Source organism: Trachemys scripta, chromosome 10 (assembly GCF_013100865.1).
Source record: "Trachemys scripta elegans isolate TJP31775 chromosome 10, CAS_Tse_1.0, whole genome shotgun sequence".
Taxonomy (NCBI): Eukaryota; Metazoa; Chordata; order Testudines; family Emydidae; genus Trachemys; species Trachemys scripta.
The window spans coordinates 50,393,493-50,412,723 of record NC_048307.1 but is presented as its reverse complement, the minus strand read 5'-3'; the positions used below and the strand labels follow the sequence as shown (position 1 = coordinate 50,412,723).

The following is a 19,231-nucleotide window of genomic DNA, read 5'->3' as shown; positions in this document are numbered from 1 at the left end:
ATGTTATTGGGACATGCAGAATACAAAACAGAAAACATTCTTAACCAGCCAGTTAGAGGATCTTTGATAAGTGCTGGAATAGATCTACATTAGTGCAAATGCATTTCAGCTCTAGTTTTGCCTGCAACTCAAGTGATGGTTCGCAGCTGGGGATCTAACATCCAGGGTTCAAACCCTGCTGATGACCCACATCGGGGGTCCTTGTGGTTGCAGGTGATCAAATTCCTTCTCCAAAAGAAATACTATAGTTCAATCACAAATTGTTAGGTTTCATGGAGCAATTACTGAGTGAAATCCTATGGTCTGTGTTACACAGAAAGTCAGATCGGATGATCGTGATGATTTGTAACATCTCCTCTGATAAGCTAAACTGCTGCTGAATTTCTTCAAGCACTTGTCTGTTTTTTCCAGCATATGTGCTGCCAGTGAAAGTGGAGATGGAGATGGTGATTCACCAATATGAGAAGGCAAAGGTCATTCAAGATGAGCAGCTGGAAAGGCTAACCCAGATCTGCCAAGAACAAGGGGTAAAAATTCCATTATATTTTTATTTACATGTTGTCTTCACTGGAATGGGAACAATGAATTTTAGTTCATGGAAATGTTTCTTTTGATCAGGGCCGGCTCTGGCTTTTTTGCCGCCCCAGGCAAAAAAGCCTCCCGCCCCTCCCCCGCCCCCCCGCTGCCCCCTGCAGGGAGTGCAGCAGGGGAGGGCAGCAAGCCCGCCGCGGCTCCGCTCATCCCGGCGGCTGGAGCGCCGCAGGGAGGGCGGCGAGCCGAGTCGCGGCCCCGCTCTCGGGCCGGAGTGCCGCGCTGCACCGTGCTGCCCCTCTCCAGGTGCCGCCCCAAGCACATGCTTGGTGGGCTGGTGCCTGGAGCCGGCCCTGCTTTTGATCTGAGGTTTGGTGAAAGCTTTATTTTCACAAAAGCTAAATTCTGGGATATATTTGGCTTGATGGTGCCCAGGAGAAAGCATTTCAGAAGGAAGCCTGTCATCCTTACTCAGGGAAATCTCCCATTCACTGGGAGTTTTAGTTGTGCAGAAAACACAGGGTCAGTTGTCGAGAGATGATAGGCTCATTTCTGGCACTCAGTCCAAGCCAGGCTGAAGCAAGAGACTGGAAGGGCACCACCCAAGCACAAGACAAAGGAAGACATACAACCTAGAGGGATGGCAAAGTATCAGAAAACTAGAACAAAGCCCTACAAATGCTCCCTTGCATGTATGGTTAAATACTGTCAAAACCTAGCATCCGTAGCCTGTGCTGTAATGGTTAGTATACCCGTATATCCAACAAAAAGAAATGTTGCATTGCTCGATGGAGTAAATCCATGGAAACAGAATAGGGTCTCTCCTAGCTTCGAGGTGGCATCGGCTACAGTAAAAAATATATACTAAAGAAAAATGACAGCATACTAATCTCCTTTGTTTTCATATCTTGTATTCCTGCCAAACAAATGTCTCAGCTGTATATTATGAGGTAAATGCACTAATTTGCTGCAACACAAGACATTGACACAAGAACTGCATCCTCCCTTCATAAACTGACAGCTTCATAAGCGAGTGGAGAATAAACTGTCAGCATTATAATAGTCACATTGACACTGTATGTAGTATGTCATTGAGAAAACATATCTTAATGTTCTTTAACATCTAAAATTCTGTCCAGCTTCCGAACACCTGCTTTTACACCATTATTAACATTTTTAACTTTTGAAATGCAGACCTCTTCTTGGAGCTTGCTGTCTTGAAAGTTTGTGTTTGTATTTTTGAGCTAACGATGTGGATTTTGGACAGGAAAGTTCCAATAAAAAGAGGTTCCCCTACGATGGTAACATCTGGAAAAGACACATGCAAAGAGGAAAAAGCAGTATTCTTAAGTTTCAAAGCATCATATATAGATAGTGAGAGATTAAAAATATGGGGCAGATCCGTAGCCAGAGTAATTTCCTTAGATCCAGCTGAGGATTTGCCCCATAGATCTGTGTGTCTGTGTGTAAGGGTCAGTTCTGAGCTGCTTATTCAGGCAAAACTCTCAGTGAATTTTCGCATGAGTTAGGAGCTCAGGTTTAGTCTAAAGAATCTGGACAAGAGAGAAACAGGCGGACTAAAACCTGAGTACTGTTCCATGCAGTCTCCCCAGAATCATAGAATGTTTCTATGCTCCCCCTATCATCTCCATCCCTGAGGTTATTGCAGATTAGAAGGCGAAAAAAATGCACTCGCAATGACATGTTTTCCGAGCTCATGCAGTCCTCCCGCACTGATAGAGCACAGCTTAATGCATGAAGATATTCAGTGGCAGAGGCCAGGAAAGAATTAAGTGAGCACGAAGAGCGGAGGCAGGACGCAATGCTGAGGCTAATGGAGGAGCAAATGGCCATGATGAAGCGTCTGTTGGGGAAGCAAACGGACATGATGAAGCGTCTCGTCCATTGGAGCTGCAGGAAAGCCAGCAAGAGCACAGACCCCCGCTGCATCCACTGTATAACCGCCTCCCCTCCTCCCCATGTTCCATAGCCTCCTCACCCACATACCCAAGAACGTAGTGGGGGAGGCTCCGGGCACCCAGCCACTCCACTCCAGAAGATGGCCCAAGCAACAGAAGGCTGTCATTCAAACAGTTTGATTTTTAGTGTGGCTACAATAAGCAATGTGGCCTTGTCCTTCCCTCCTCCCTTACCCCACCCGGGTTACCTTGTCTGTTATCTTTTTTTTTTTTAAGAAAGAATGCATGATTTCAAAACAATAGTTACTTTATTTCAAAAGGGGGAGGGTGGTTGGCTTACAGGAAATTAAAATCAACAAAGGGGGTGGGTTTGCATCAAGGAGAAACACACACAACTGTCACACCGAAACCTGGCCAGTCATGAAACTGGTTTTCAAAGTCTCGCTGATGCGCAGCGCACCTTGCTATGCTCTTCTAATCGCCCTGGTGTCTGGCTGCTCAAAATCGGACGCCAGGCGATTTGCCTCAACCTCCCACCCTGCCATAAACGTCTCCCCCTTACTCTCACAGATATTATGGAGCACACAGCAAGCAGCAATAACAATGGGAACGTTGGTTGCGCTGAGGTCTGACCAACAGCACCAGTGAGCTTTTAAACATCCAAAGGCATATTCTACCACCATTCTGCACTTGCTCAGCCTATAGTTGAACTGCTCCTTACTACTGTCCAGGCTTCATGAACTGATCCCCGAGCAGGAGAGCAGAGTTGTAGCGGAAGCGGTGGACGAGGATGATTAGCAGTTCCACTGCACCGTCTGCTGCCAGCAGCGCCCAGGAGGACCAGAACGGATACCCTGAGCTCGTCGCTGGGGAGCAGGAGAGCAGAGTTGCAGCAGAAGCGGTGGAGCCGTACACCATGCCCTGGAGGTTGCTAGGAGCCGGGCAGGGAAGACGTTCCCAGAACCCCCAGCCAAGCTACATGTCCGACGAGGATGGTTACCAGTCCTACTGCACCGTCTGCTGCAAAGGCAAGGAGCTGCTGCTGTGTAGCAATGCCAGCTGCTGCAGGTGCTTCTGTGTCAAATGCTTGGAGGTCTGTGTAGGGCAAGGTACCTCGGCCAAGGCAAAAGAGCAAGAGCCCTGGAACTGTTACATGTGTCAACCACAGAAGTGCTATGGAGTGTTACAGCGCCGCCCAGACTGGAATGTACAGCTGCAAGACTTCACCAGCAACAAAGGAGAGGAATATGATGCACCTAAAATCTAAAAAGGCCCGCACATTTTCCAGAGTCACTACCCTTGTTAACAGAACATAAGTGATTGCATTGGCTACTTGGATCACAGCAGCCCCCACAGTAGACTTGCCCACAACAGCAACAGTGATGTTGAGCTGAGTGGGCTCCATGCTTGCCGTGGTATGGCGTTTGCATGGATAACCCAGGAAAAAAGGTGCAAAACGATTGTTTGCCATTGCTTTCACGGAGGGAGGGGTGACTGACGACATGTACCCAAAACCACCTGCGACAATGTTTTTGCCCCATCAGGCATTGGGAGCTTAACCCAGAATTCCAATGGGCGGCGGAGACTGTGGGAACTGTGGGGTAGCTACCCACAGTGCACCGCTCTGTAAATCGATGCTAGCCACGGTAGTGAGGACGCACTCCACCGAATTAATGCGCTTAGTGTGGACATACACAATCGACTATATAAAATCGATTTCTAAAAATCAAATTCTATAAAATCGACCTAATTTCGTAGTGTAGACATACCGTAAGACTGAAAGTCAAGGTAGAAAGGAGACTGGGACAGCAAACCTCTGGGGTGAGAGGAAGGAAGTGGGGGAAGTGGAGAGAGACAGTGATTTTATAGATATGACATATTCTGTTTTAAAGAAAGTAAAATGGACAGATCACATTCTACCACATTGCACATAACATAGTAAGTTGTGTGTGCAATTTATCTTTTGTAAATGTGTTATAGAATAGATCATAGAGCAGATGTAGCAGTGAAGTCTGTTTTTAAAAAATTAACAAACAGAAAATATACATCTGAATATTGACTTGCTTTTTTAATTACATTTATTTTTATGGGCGGAAGTTTAAAGGGGAAAGGGAGATTGGCAGATGATCAGGTATCACATCTATAAAATACATATCCATTCTGGAATGACGTAAGAGACATACATTTGCAAATATAAAAAACTCTTTCCAGATGTTGAATTTTGGCTGGTCATACATTTGAAAGTCAGAATATATTTTATGAATTAAAGTACCATGCACTACTATTTTGACTTTTACAGTGTCCCACTGAAATTGTTTGAATTTCTGGTATTTTATTCATTCCACACATGTTAGAAAAGCTACAATTAAAAGAGAAGGCAGTCGAGGTAGAAAGTATTAAAAATACTGACATGACATAACTGCATTAGAACTCACAATAATAAGTATTTATAAAATGGACTGGGTTAATCTATGCCCATTGTAATTTTGTAGTAAATATTATAACAAAGACACTAAGTTTCAGGTGAAACAGTTTTATTAGACTGCCTTAAAATAAAAAATGAATCCAAAGCTTTCATTAATGTGTAAATTCCAATCAAGAAAGGTGTAGCTGTATCTTTGGTGTCAACTGTGAGGGAATTTCCATCCCACTACCAGTTCAGGTCATAGGTCATCAGTTTATGAACTTTCTTGCATAACTTCCTGCTTAAGAATGCTTCAGCTTATTATCCAACTAAGACTGCAAATACAGTCATATCACAAGAGCTGCTTTTCTGTCAAACCATGTAGCACTGGGTTTTTCATCATTATTAAAACCATAACTATGGAAGCTAAGATTTTTTTTTAACTTAGTAATTTGTAAAACAGCTGCTAGTTTAATGGCATGGCTATTTAGCTGGTAAAATTACCTATCAGAGAAATAACTTATGTTATCCTTTTGCAATAACTTTAATTTATTTCTAACTACCAGTCATTTTCCTAGTGAATGGCAGGCAGCCAAGGTCATCCTGTGTTTCATTCTGACCATAAATCATTAGTTTGCAACTGTTTCCTGATTTTTATTGTTACCAACAATGGCTAAACTAATGGAAATAAACATTGGATTGTATCCCAGTGGCAGATGAGTTTTAGGGCAGGGCATTCTGTACAGACAGCACTAATAGAATTGAGCAAAATTAATGCTAGTGCATTAGACTCGAGCTAGCTTCTGGCTAAAGTGTTCATTGATCTCTCCAAGGCTCTGTCAATCATACTCCGTTGCTGGACTATTAAAGAGAAGTACCATATGATTCACTGCTAATTCTGTCCCTTCTTTATTCTTATATGAGTGTTATACAACAATAGACTGGATGGATGGCACTCTTTATAAATCCAGTCAGATAATGGCAGATGTTCCCTAGAGTTCCATATTGGTCTCTGTCATTTTGTCTGTTTATAAATAATTACCTAGTGCTTTGCATTAAGTGGGGATATGCATTGTAATGCACTCTAATTCTTACTCTTTTGTTTGCAGCCAAAGCATCACTAATTGTGTTATAGCAGCATGTACAACTAATTTTGCAAAAGGCAAGTTAGTTTAATTCTCCCAACAATGTAGTAACGCGCTTTACCTCCAAAATGTGCAATCTAGTTATGACTCCCTTTGTTAAATCCTTCAGAATGATTGGATAGTTTCAAAGGCCAATCAGAATTTGAAAGCAATTTCTCTTAAATCAGTGTAACTATCAACCAAATCACAGGCTTAAAAAATATTAAGAATCTTGAGACATTTAATGTTCTGGCTTAGAATCCGCTCAGCCAATGACATAATTGTTCAGTTACTATAGGCTGAAATGGTAAGAAATACTATGCCCAGTATCACACCAGAAAAAGAGTTCATAACAGAAGAAAGGAGTTGCCTAATCTCACAGAAAATGGCTTCAAACCCCTTTTCCTCAATAATGAGAGCACTAACGCTTCAGTCATGCACAAGACATTGATTTTACACACCTCAGCACATATAAATATGAAACCCATCCTTACTATAGCAAATCATATTTTAAATAATAGTGGAGACATAACAGATTATCCACATTGAGTGAGTTTAAGTTTGGCCAGTCTCCCTTTTACCTGTTTCAAAAGAGGCATATGACCCAAGTCCTATGAAAGTTCCAGAGGTACAGCTGAAAAAAGTCCTGCAAGTTTTGACTCTCAGACAGTGGGACAACAAGATAGATTCTACCAGGTCTAGAACGAATTGTATTTTCTGAAGTTACTGGAAACATGGTTCCTTTCTGAAGTTACTGGAACCCTGGTTCCTTTTAGATAAAAGTTTTTCTTAGATGATAAGTTGTTTGGAGCGGGAACCATGTTTTCTAGTGTGGGATTCCCCTACCCCACCCCAGCACTTAGGACAATAGGAGCCTGTTCTTGATTGCGGCCTTTGGATTCTACCACAATATAACTAGTTAAAACAATAAGCTGGTTTTACAACATACCTAGTTAAAGCAAGCCCAAAAATTAAGACATTTTGGAAAGCTGTTGGAGACTCCATAAGGGAGATAACAGGGTGTCAACTGTCAGATAACCCCTTAGTATTTATATTAACTTGTCTTGAAAACTCTGTATCTTATAAAAGCCATAAAGAATTGATCACTACCAGTTGTTGTTACAATTAGTACAGTAAAGTGGTGGAAGAGGAGTGACTGCCCTCTAAATCTATTGAGTGGTATCAAAAAGTATGGGAAATTGTGATACTAGAATACTTATCCCATCAAGGCAAAGGTTTAGAGGGGAGAAGCAAAAAAGATAATTACTTACAAATCTGATGGAAATTTTTGGAGTGTCCTGGAAGATAGTCATCACCCGCCTTCATGCCTGATAGTTTGAGAACTTTCTTTGAAAACAAAGGAAGGGAGAAACCCCTTAATAGTCAGTCACTCAAAATTAAGATAAAATAAGGAAGATAGATAGGAACCATCTCACTACTAGTCATAACCTTTATTTTTATTGGCTTGTTTATACTAGATAAACCTATTTTAATAAATCTTATAGCAGTATTCCAGCATCTTAAATGTCTTCTCTTAAGTATACAACACAACAAAAAATTAAGTTATGTAATCTCTCTAGATGAATAATTGGATGTAACTAATTTTAAAATGATCTTTTGGGTAGATCCCATTTGTGAGCTAAAATGATTAGAAGATGTCATGTCTCATCCTTTATTTTTCCCTAAATATTTTAATAAATATCCATTTGTTTTTCATAGCAGTATTAGTTTATAATATCACTAAATGGTGATTTTCCCCCTCCCTTCTTTTCAAACATGCTAACTTAAATTAATAGATTTTTTTTGTTTTGTAAACATTTTTAACAGAATTTCATGTATCTTATTTACGGTTGTCAGTAATCAGTTTAAGGGTTTGCATCTCAGTTGGCCAAACTGTATAGATTACCTTACATAAATAATGGATAAAGTGGGAGTGTCATAAAGATCATTAATACAACACACTCACTCTTCTGCCCTGGTGGTAGAAAAGCTGTAGCAGACAAATGGTAGCATTTTATGCCCACTTTCCACTGATGTAAATGACTGCACAAGTTTCATGGCAGTGATGAATGGGAAGTTAGATGCTGACAGTTCCAAATGCGGGGGGGAGGGAAGGGTGAGCCTACCTCAACTCTTTATAGCTGGGTGGGTTTCAGTAAGTGTGAGATTCATCAGTATTTCTGCTATTAACTTCTACATTTCTGTGTCCTGTTGCTCAACACACATGCATTCCATTGAAGTAAATAGAACTATGCTGATTTACACTAGCTAAGAATCTGGTCCTCTAAGTGCATTCCTTTAACAGCCACTCTGATCCTCCATGTTCGTCTTTAGCCCAGCTGAACCAGCATAGAGGTAAGAGTGAAAACAGGCCAAACAACCAGATCATATTTGCAAAGACCAATAAAAAGGGATTCACATATTGTTGGGGAAGTGTATAAGGCTTGTGTATGCTTCTCATGCCTCAAAAACAGGGGAGGGAAACTTTCCACACTACCTGAGACATCAAGTACAGATTTCTAAGGCAGATAAAACTAGATGCTTTGCAGAAATACATAGGTGCACACTTTAGCAGGGCTGGCAATGTGGTGTGTGGTTTTGTCCTTTGGCCATAAGATGGCAGTAAAGCCACTTCTATTATTTTACTTTACTATCTTTGTGACTCCAGTTTCACTCACCAGTCAGAATATTTATCTTCAGCTAAGATATGAATTTTTCCAATTTAGGTTATAAAGATTTGCTTTGAGGAAGTGGAATTGTCTAGTGATTAGAGCACAGAAGTGGGAGTCTGGAGATCTGGTTTCTGTTTACATTTCTGCCACAGATTTGTTGTGTGACCTTGGGTCAGTTTCTGTGCCTCAGTTTCCCCATGTTGTTTACTTATTGTACATAGTTTAATCTGTTTGCTTTCTGAAAGAACTCAAATTAAAGTTGGCTTTTGTTTTCCAGTCAATCATGAACAAGATTAAAAGAAAAAGAACAGCAATGCCAAATGTTCCTCATAATCTGTTTCTTGCCTATGATTTGTGTGTTTATTTTAAAGATGAAATTTTACGAGATTTTATTTTATTATTTTAGTTCATGTTCTTCTAAAGATTCAGTATTGAAAGTTGAAATTCTCTGTTATCCACCTGCTCATTGTAGTATCTAAGCTGGAAAACAGAGGTCAGGGGATTGGTAATGAAATGTAAAATCTTTCTATAAATCTATCTATAAATTGCTGGTTCGTATCTGGCCCAAACTGGCATTTATGAAAAGTCATTATCACCATCTGGCTTTTGAAGTAGGAAGCTATTGTGAAAGGAGTTGGTGGTCCCTGTCCTGTTCTTTTTTCGACCATGTCTACACTTACAAGCTGTACCGAAGCAGCTGTGCCACTGTAAGATTGCTCGTGCGGCTGCTGTATGCCAACGGGCGAGAGCGCTCCCATCGACACCATAAAACCAGCTCAATGAGCAGCGATAGCTATGTTGGTGGGAAAATATCTCCCGCCAGCATAGCACTATGCACACAAGCGCTTGTGCCAGCAAAACTAATGTCACTCACGGGTGTGTTTTTTCACACCCCTGAGTGACAAAAGTTTTGCTGACATAAGTGCTAGTGTAGACATGGCCTTAAGTTAATAGGTAGCCACAAAAACACTACTGTCAATATGCTTGTTGGAAGTTTCAGTGGAGAGCTCAAGGACTGACAAGGGATAGAGACTAAATTACACTCTCACTCCTTACATGTGTGTCTTACAGGCCAAGTGCCCCTCCCCATACTGTGAGTAGAAGACTTCAGTCTCCAGGGCTGCCAATCTGGTATCTTTTTTTAGTATATGGAAGCTGTTGTCCATTTCCCACTCCAGTAATACATGAATCTCAACCTGGAAGAGCCACTTCTCTCTATAGCTGACCACTAATCCAGTGTTCATACTAAATTAATAGAGACCATTGCTTTGATAGCCTGACAATCATGCTGAATCATGGCTTTTCAACAGAGGACTCAGTGGAATGTACACTATAGAATGAACTGAGTCCTGCCTTACATGGAATGAACTAGGACTACCACATGTATAATCTGACAGCAAGATGGATTTGAGTCAGCATCTCGGAGAGGAAAGCCAGAACCAAATTCAATTAGCTAACGTGCCATTACACGCAAGTTTTTAAGAGCTAAGTTACTAATTTCCCTTCAGTTATAAAAGTGTAGTGACAGGTGCATTGCAGTGTGCCCACTGTAAGACTATCCTTTCGGCCATGCAAAGTCTTTTCAGATCTTTTAGTTAAGAGGCACAATGCTGGAAATGTGAAATGCATTAACCTATCACTTCACTAATTTCCTTTTCCCTCTCACTGTGTGTAATTAGAATTATATTGGTCACCACCATACGTCTCCATGTTTTGAAAGAGTTGCAACCCAATGCATTCCTTCCTCAGAATTGTGGTGGCTTAGGTGTAGGGGTTGTAATGCAGAAGAAGGAGTGAAGAAATCCTCAGCCCCCAAATGAGGATTCAGAGGACCCTTTCTGTCCCTGCCAGGAGGGAGATTTCTTTCTTGCATCACAGGAGGCATGTGTCTGTCAAACACAGGGAAATATACTGGATCTGTCATTGAGATTGCTACTCCCTAGCTCTCTGCCTTTCGGTCATTGTCACTTTTATTGTATACAGTGCCGCCCAGCATAGGATGTAACGTATTCAAAAATAATAGCAATAATGGGTCAAATCCTGCCCCCTTCCCTGCAGTTCTAGAGGGCCTTGCCTGCAGCAGAACTGCTGTGGTTCAGTTATTTGAGGGAGGAGGTCCTTGGGTGTAGAGGGGAGAATCTCCTCCATGGAATTCATCAGTGTAAAGTCCAGATATTAGAATTGTGTGTCAATAACAGGAATCACCCTGAATGATGGTTGAAATGATTATACAGTGAAACCTGTATTGGAGGTCACACTTATTAGACAATTTCTTCTCTTAAGAAACTGCCCCAAAGTGTATCTCCAAACCGAATTAATATAATTTCCCCCCACCTTTCTTAGAAGACCATCAACATCCAAGCAACCAAACAACAGCTTGGTTCTATTCCCCTACTTTTCTGGGGAATAATGATTTCCAGGTAGGGTTTACTTGTGTCACATCATTTTATGTTGTTTTTCCCATAGTTTGAAATTAGGCAGTTGAGAGCCCACCTAGCTCAGCAAGATCTGGACCTAGCTGCTGAGAGGGAGGCTGCGCTGCAAGTACCCCACATGCTGAGTAAACAGAGCAGCAATAGATATAAGGTAGTGGCAACTGGAGACTCAGATGATGAGGCCACTGAGAATATCACCGAGTTACGACCACCACGAGGTGAGTGCTATGTATAATGCCAATTGCTTCTGCTGTTCCCTTACATGGAATTGTTGAATTCACTGATTATTCTCATTTTACAAGTGAATTGATTACATTCCCTGGAGACTGCACTTCCCCATTTGCAAGGAAGCCAGGTCTGTTTCAAAGTGGCAGATGTTCTATTTGTGAACAAATTCCAGCCAGAGCCAATAAACTGACCCTGGAAGAAGATGACTATGATGCTCTCCTTCATGGTTCTGATGCTTATATCCGACAAGCACTAAAGTGCAGCAGCCAAGTCAGAATTGGCAAAGAATTTTTCGCTCAGTGATAAAAGCATGGAAATCAGGAGGAACATTGGAAAACATTATCAGCCTTGGGGCCACCCACATTTCTGTGATTTGAAGCAGGCACAGGGCAGTTTTGAACTGATGTCGCATCTCACATCTGCTTGTCTGTCTGTGGAGCAACCTGGTCTCAAAGTATTTTTATTAATAGTCAAATAGTAATATTTACAGTGAAACACTCTTTATACGGATTTTTATAGTAACAAATTAAATATGTTGGGCCAGGTTTGTCCCTGATGTTGTCAGCACCATTACATCAGGGATTTATTTGATCTATTGTGCTAATGAGCCCAGTTTTTAAACATGGTCACCTAGGTTGAAGACCCTATTTCTCCAAATTACCAGACATATATAAACGTACACACACCCCTAATATGAATGTGTCTGATTTTAGTACACAAATGCAGAATTATGCACCCTCACTTTGGTACCTAATTTTAAACATAGGCATCCATAGAAACCCTGCATCTTCTGTAGTATTCTGGGAGCTGTATAATATTCTGTGAACATTAACACTGGGTTACCAAACAGTAAAAATAAAGACGTATTCAGTGTGGGGAAGTGGTGAATAGCTACACACCTAAACTAAATCAGGAGATCTATCTAGCCTTCGCTGTTGTACAGGCTGTAGATATTACCTTTTTCCTGGTGTGAGCATGAATTTGGGAGACTAGCACTCTGACCTTCACATTAGTATGACCCATAACCGTGTACTGTATATTGCTAATGAAGGAGCGTAATGCCATGTGTCAACTTGCTGAAATGGAATAAGTAATACGTTCACCAAAAGTGAGGTGCCTTTTCATGACATGAGCTGTGAATGTACAATTCACAATCAGGGCCGGCTCCAACATTTCTGCCGCCTCAAGCAAAAAAAAAAAAAAAAGCCGCGATCGGCGGCAGCAGTTCAGCAGCAGGTCCTTCGCTCATAGAGGGAGTGAGGGACCTGCCGCCCCCGAATTGCCGCAGGTGCCGCCCCTCTCTGGCCGCCCCAAGCGCCTGCTTGTTAAGCTGGTGCCTGGAGCCGGCCCTGTTCACAATGCACAGTTCTTGTTATGGAAACAGGATCTTGTTCACATGGCACTCTCACCATACATTCAAAGGCTTAGAATGTGGCATTGTGATTGTTGGACGTGCATCAGGTGTTAAAGGTATCTCTAGCTCTTTTATCCCATTGTTTGTTACAACTGTTGTATGGCCCTGGTTATAAAAAGAGATCTGTACCAATTTTTGGAAGTCAGTATATTGCTAAAGAGTGTTGGTTTTCATGAAGCAAGAGTATGACTATAAAGAGATGAATATATTTAGTTGACTTCGTCACTAGGAGAACATTTATTGGAGTTCATGTATTGCAGTAACGGCTCATACAGTGCATGACATGACTAAGCCTACTGCTGTTACTATCATGTCACCACAATGCTTGTTTTGTGACTGTCTTGCTGACAAGGTGGCAGTGAGGCACTTTAATCTTTGGGACACACCAGTCGCCATGCTTATCCAACATGTCGTCCTATTGCCCAGTAGGGATGTGCAAGTGGCCAGACACTTGAAGTGAAGCTCACTTCGTGATTATAGACTTCATAGTCAAAAGGTAGCTCAAAACGCTATAGGTGACTTGGGTGCAACGCTGTGCTTGGATGAAAGCAGCTATGAAAACTGAGGATGCAAGAACTGGAGCAATATATGCTGTGGGAAAAGTTCTGTTTTTCTTTTACATGTCTAAGCTGCAAAGCTATGGGATATGAAGTACTGGTGGTACAGTGGGCCTGTGACCTATTCTGTTGGCTTAGAGGAAGACAGGTCAACGGGACTGTGGAGTACTAGCAGATATATTAGCCGAGGTCCCCTTCTAGCATTCCAGGACTGGAATCTTACCTAGCTGGTACTTATCGGTACAGTATAGGGCAGGGTTTTACTCTCCATCTGGACCTAATAGAAGCATCTGTTCCATAACATTTCTACCACATGAGGATATAACCCACATAATGATGTTAAAGCTGATGAAACAAACTTTTGTACTGGATTTTTTTTTTCAAAATTTCAAAAGATTTGGGAGAATAGAATCATAGAATCATAAATTGTAGGACTGGAATGGACCTCAAGAGGTCTTCCAGTCAAGTCCCCTGCACTCAAGGCAGGACTAACTATTATGTAGACCATCCCTAGCAGGTGTTTGTCTAACCTACTCCTAAAAATCTCCAATGACAGAGATGCAACAACCTCCGTAGGTTTATTCCAATTTATTCCAGTGCTTAACTACCCTGACAGGAAGTTTTTCCTACTGTCCAGCCTAAACCAGCCTTCCTGCAATTTAAGCCCATTGCTTCTTGTCCTATCCTGAGAGGTTAAAGAGGACAGTTTTTCTCTCTCCTCCTTGTAACAACCTTTTATGTATTTGAAAACTGTTATCATGTCTCCTCTCTGTCTTCTTTTCTCCAGACTAAACAAACCCAATTTTTTCAATCTTCCGTTGTAGGTCATGTTTTTTAGACCTTTAATCATTTTTGTTGCTCTTCTCAGGATTCTCTCCAATTCATCCGCATCTTTCCCGAAATATGGCACCCAGAACTGAACACAATACTCCATTTGAAGTAAATCAGTTCGGAGTATAGTAGAACACTCATGCTAATACATCCCAGAACGATGTTTGCTTTTTTTGCAACAATGTTACACTGTTGACTCATATTTAGCTTGAGATCCAGTATGACCCCCAGATCCCTTTCCGCAGTTCTCCTTCCTAGGCAGTCATTTCCCATTTTGTGTGTGTGCAACTGATTGTTCCTTCCTAAGTGGAGTACTTTGCATTTGTCCTATTGAATTTCAGCCTATTTACTTCAGACCATTTCTCCAGTTTGTCCAGATCATTTTGAATTTTAATCCTGTCCTCCAAAGCACTTGCAACCCCTTCCAGCTTGGTATCGTCCGCAAACTTTATAAATGTACTCTCTATGCCATTATCTAGATCATTGATGAAGATATTGAACAGAACCTGACCCCGAACTGATCCCTGCGGAACCTCACTTGATATGCCTTCCAGCATGACTGTGAACCACTGATAACTACTCTCTGGGAATAGTTTCCAAGCAGTTATGCACCCACCTTATAGTAGCTCCATCTAGGTTGCATTTTCCTAGTTCATTTATTACAAGGTTATGCAAGACAGTATCAAAAGCCTTACTAAAGTTAACATATACCACATCTACTGCTTCCTCCTCCCCTCCATCCACAAGGCTTATTACCCTATGAAAGAAAGCTATTGGGTTTATCTGACATGATTTGTTCTTGACAAATCCATGCTGACTGTTACTTATCACCTTATTATCTTCTGTGTGTTTAATTTTTTAATTATTTGCTCCATTATCTTTCCAGGTACTGAAGTTAAGCTGACTAGTCTGTAATTCACGAGCTTGTCCTTATTCCCTTTTTCATAGATTGGCACTATATTTGCCCTTTTCCAGTCCTCTAGAATCTCTCCCATCTTCCATGACTTTTTGAAGATAATCGCTAATGGCTCAGATATCTGTCAGCTCCTTGAGTATTCTGGGATGTATTTCATCAGGCCCTGGTGACTTGAAGTCATCTAATTTGTCTAAGTAATTTTTAACTTGTTCTTTGTCTATTTTAGCCTCTGATCCTACCTCATTTTCACTGGCATTCATTAAGTTAGAAGTCCAATCGCTACTAAACATTTTGGTGAAAACTGAAACAAAAATGTCATTTAACATTTCTGCCATTTCCACATTTTCTGTTATTGTTTTCCTCCCTCATTGAGTAATGGGCCTACGCTGGCTTTGGTCTTCCTCTTGCTTCTAATGTATTTGTAGAATGTTTTCTTTTTACCCTTTATATCTCTATCTAGTTTAATCTCGTTTTGTGCATTGGCTTTTCTAATTTTGTACCTACATACTTGTGTTGTTTGTTTATATTCATCCTTTGTAATTTGACCTAGTTTCCACTTTTTGTGGGACTTTTTTTTGAGTTTCAGATCATTGAAGATCTCCTGGTTAAGCAGGGTAGTCTCTTACCATACTTCCAATCTTTCTTACACAGTGAGACCATTTGCTCTTGTGCCCTTAATAATGTTTCTTTGAAAAACTGCCAACTCTCTTGAACTGTTTTTCCCCTTAGATTTGCTTCCCATGGAATCTTTCCTACCAGCTCCCGAGTTTGCTATAGTCTACCTTCTTGAAATCTATTAACTTTATTGTGAATATATGAACATCAATTGCTTATACCAGTTCAAATCTCTTTTCTTCTTTCTCCATGTGCTTTTTAGACCCCCTCTGGCATTTTGCCTGATAATTTTAGTGGGATGGTCACTAACTCTAGAAGGGAGAATTGCAATACTAATCCATTTCAATTAGAAACCTTCTTTCAGTCAAATTACACAGAATTCAGTATGCATAGGGTTTTAACTTAAAGGCCCAAAAGAGCTCCCAAAACTTGTCAAATAATTCTCTGTTCTTTGCTAAATATTAAATTAGTAACAATGAAACAAGTTAAATATTTTGGCGTTTTGGTTTTTGTTCTTTCTTTTTACTAATTTGCAATTATTATAATAATTTATCCATATGTCACCCACCCAAATCAGTGGGTGGGAGAAATTGATGGGGATAGCGAAGGGAGGGAAACATTAGGTAGCTCCTTCCCCTCGGAGTCTCTGGCACCCATTGGCCAGCGGAACGGAGAGGGGTGCTGATTGGCCAGCATTCCCCAGCTCCCAGGATTTAACCCAGCACAGGGACCACGTGGAGCCTCTTTCAGCTCCGTTCCAGCAGCCCACCCTATCCACCAGAACTAGGAACGGGAACCCAGCCTGACAGATGCTATGGGTCTAACTGTTGCCTGTTTATGAGGTCAGGAAGGATTTTTTTCTCCCATGGGCCAGTTGTGGAGGACCATGGAGTTTTTTGCCTTCCTCACAGCACCTTCGAGCCACAGTGGGTTAAGTATGAATGAGCATAGTACCTAACTGTTGGTGTTTATGCGTCGCAACTTGCGGCCATTTTCCAGTACGGTTAAGAGAATAAAATGAATGGTTACCAGACAAAGGAGAGCTGGGATTTTGGTGATGGGCCTTGGGCTCATGTGATAGGGTCAGACCTTGTAGCCCTTCCAGGCTGAGGTTCCCACCCTGCTGCACCTGCTGTCCCCCTCATGAGAGGAAGGGTGCTGGAGTCAGAGAATGCTGAGTCCTTGAGGGTAGGCTGAGGAGAGTCTACCCCACATTATGGGTTATATGGTAATCAGTCCTGTAAAACCCCTGCACTGGAACTAATTAAATGCCTGATATAGGAGAATATGGGTGATGGGCAGGTAGCACCCCTCTCTTATGTTAAAGTTTAATAAAAAGTTGTGGACTGCCACTTAATTCCATGCCTGGATCTGTCCTCATTTTGCTGCTGTATCTACATCAATAACTATTTGAGCTTTCAAATTGTATTTAGAAAAAACAGAAAGTGGATTGTTCGTATGCTGCCCCATAAATGCATTTCCTCCTTTTTGTCCGATTTCAGAGGTTTCCCCAGGAGGATACTTTATAATTTATGCATATGTTCCTTGAGGGTTACATTTGGAACTGAAAAAAGTTGTGCATGGTATAAATACAATTGCTTAAATTATAGTGACTTCAAATAGATTGCAATGTGTCTTATAGATATTAATGCTTGTTACTGAAACCTTAAAAACATACATTTAGCAAATAATAAAAAATGATTGCTACTTTACGTTTTCTATTCCTGAATATCATACTGTTATGTTAGAATTAAGAGGTCTTGTTGGAAATCTACAGTTAATCTCCGATGTCAAGGGAATCAACTGAAAATGTAAAGGAAAGATTTTCATTATGAATCCTATATTGTGTACAAAAAACGATGTTAAAATAAGATTTCAAGTATTTGACTTTGTAACCTAAAGTTGGAAACACCATTTTTGAGGTTGCCCAGTGCACTGAATGAAGCGGGGGTCCTATGGAAAAATAGTGTGTGATTATGTAATTAAAAACTGTGTCATAAGCTTATGCACAAGGGGGCCAAATTAAGATTGCACACGTAACGGTAAATCTGACATTTACTACCTTTCAAGTGCTAAACTTTGCAAGCTTAAATAACATTATTTTAATGTCGTTTTTATAGATTTAATTTTCTACATTATTTTTTTAAAAGAAAGAGGTTAAACCAAATCCTGTTATGCACAAATGTAACAACTCTCCTCCAATCATGCATCATCAACAAGATTTGAATCCTGAACCTTCAGTTTTGCTGCACAAATTACGTATTAGCTGGCAGCTGGAGAAGGCTGTTATTCCAGAGAGGATGGGTAGGCCACTGGGACCATGTGCCCATCCAGGTGTGTCTGTAGAGAACCCAGCCCAATCCTGTTCCCCTTCCCCCCAACTGCTCCAATATCTCTCAGGCATTCCCAGTATAATCTGTGCTGCTAGTGTTGTTGCTTTGTCAGTTATTGTTTTGGCATGCTGCCAAAATTTTCCTGAGCAGTACAATAGCAATTTCTATAGAATAGATCTCAGCAAAATCTGAATGTAATTTCTTGGGACAAAGAAAGGACATTTCAATAGCCCAAAGTGCTACTGCAGCTGGGACATTCTATCCATCTACCAGGGGCAGGGAAATCCAGTTAGTCCCAGATCCCTTGTTTTTCCCACACATACCAGTAAGCCTGCCTACATACTAGGGCAGATGATGAACACATACTCTGCATTCTTGCCCCATCTCACACCCGAAAACTGCACTGATTCTGCTGAATGCAGGGCCTTCTACAGCCCTTACTTTGTCCGGCAGAAAGCCCACAGTTTTTTTCTATACATGATTGTGCTACTTTGGCCCAAGGATTGTATGTTGCAAACTGCCCTGCGATTCAACCAGTCTTAGGAATCATTTTATCTACATCTTCTCCCAACTATGCCCCTCTTCATTAAATTCTCTATCTTGTCAGAACTACTTCTGATCGGACTAATATATTTGGGTGGTTCATATCATGGCATCTAGGAACTATGAAGAATACATGGGAATGCCTATAGTAGCTGAGGTAGGGAATGGCATGAATAATTCACAACTCTGACAAACCTATTTTTGTGGACCTCTCAAGAACTTTCCAGGTTTGGAGGGCCCTGAATTCTGTCGAACCAATGGGCTTTAGCTGGCTAAAGAACTGAGTGCATGGGAAAATGGGGTATTCCTGCCAAAGCTAATCTTATTTCCCTTGTTCATAAGGAACAATGGAAACATTCAGTATCAACTACTTTACCATGCGGTGTTACAGAATAAAAAAGCATTCAGACTTCTGCTCATTTCCCTGCATGTGAGTTTTATGGGACAGTGCATAAGTTAAAGCTCCTCGGGGGCAGCTCTAGCTTGCACTGTGGTATTTACACTGGATTTTGTGTAACCATTTTCAGCAGCATTCAATAAAATAAGTCAGGTAACCCTGCATCACATGTTACACACAGCACCTCAGAGACACAGACTTCCTCAAAGACATACAGTGCATACATATACCAGGAGAATTCTGTCTGCACTGGCAACTCGGGTTGCTTTCAGTGTACATTTTCAAACTGGTTTTATTATTGCACAACTGTTT

At 41.2% G+C, this 19,231-nt stretch overlaps 1 protein-coding gene across 6 annotated transcripts in view; it reads left to right on the top strand.

Moving 5' to 3' along the window:
• Nucleotides 1–19,231, top strand: part of TMEM266 (transmembrane protein 266) — a 112,645-nt gene that overhangs the window by 75,813 nt on the left and 17,601 nt on the right. For all 6 annotated transcript variants that reach the window (XM_034784181.1, XM_034784179.1, XM_034784180.1 and 3 more), the window contains 2 exons: nucleotides 412–527; nucleotides 11,117–11,303. In XM_034784181.1, the coding sequence (XP_034640072.1) occupies nucleotides 412–527; nucleotides 11,117–11,303 (303 nt within the window). The remainder of the gene's footprint in view (nucleotides 1–411; nucleotides 528–11,116; nucleotides 11,304–19,231) is intronic.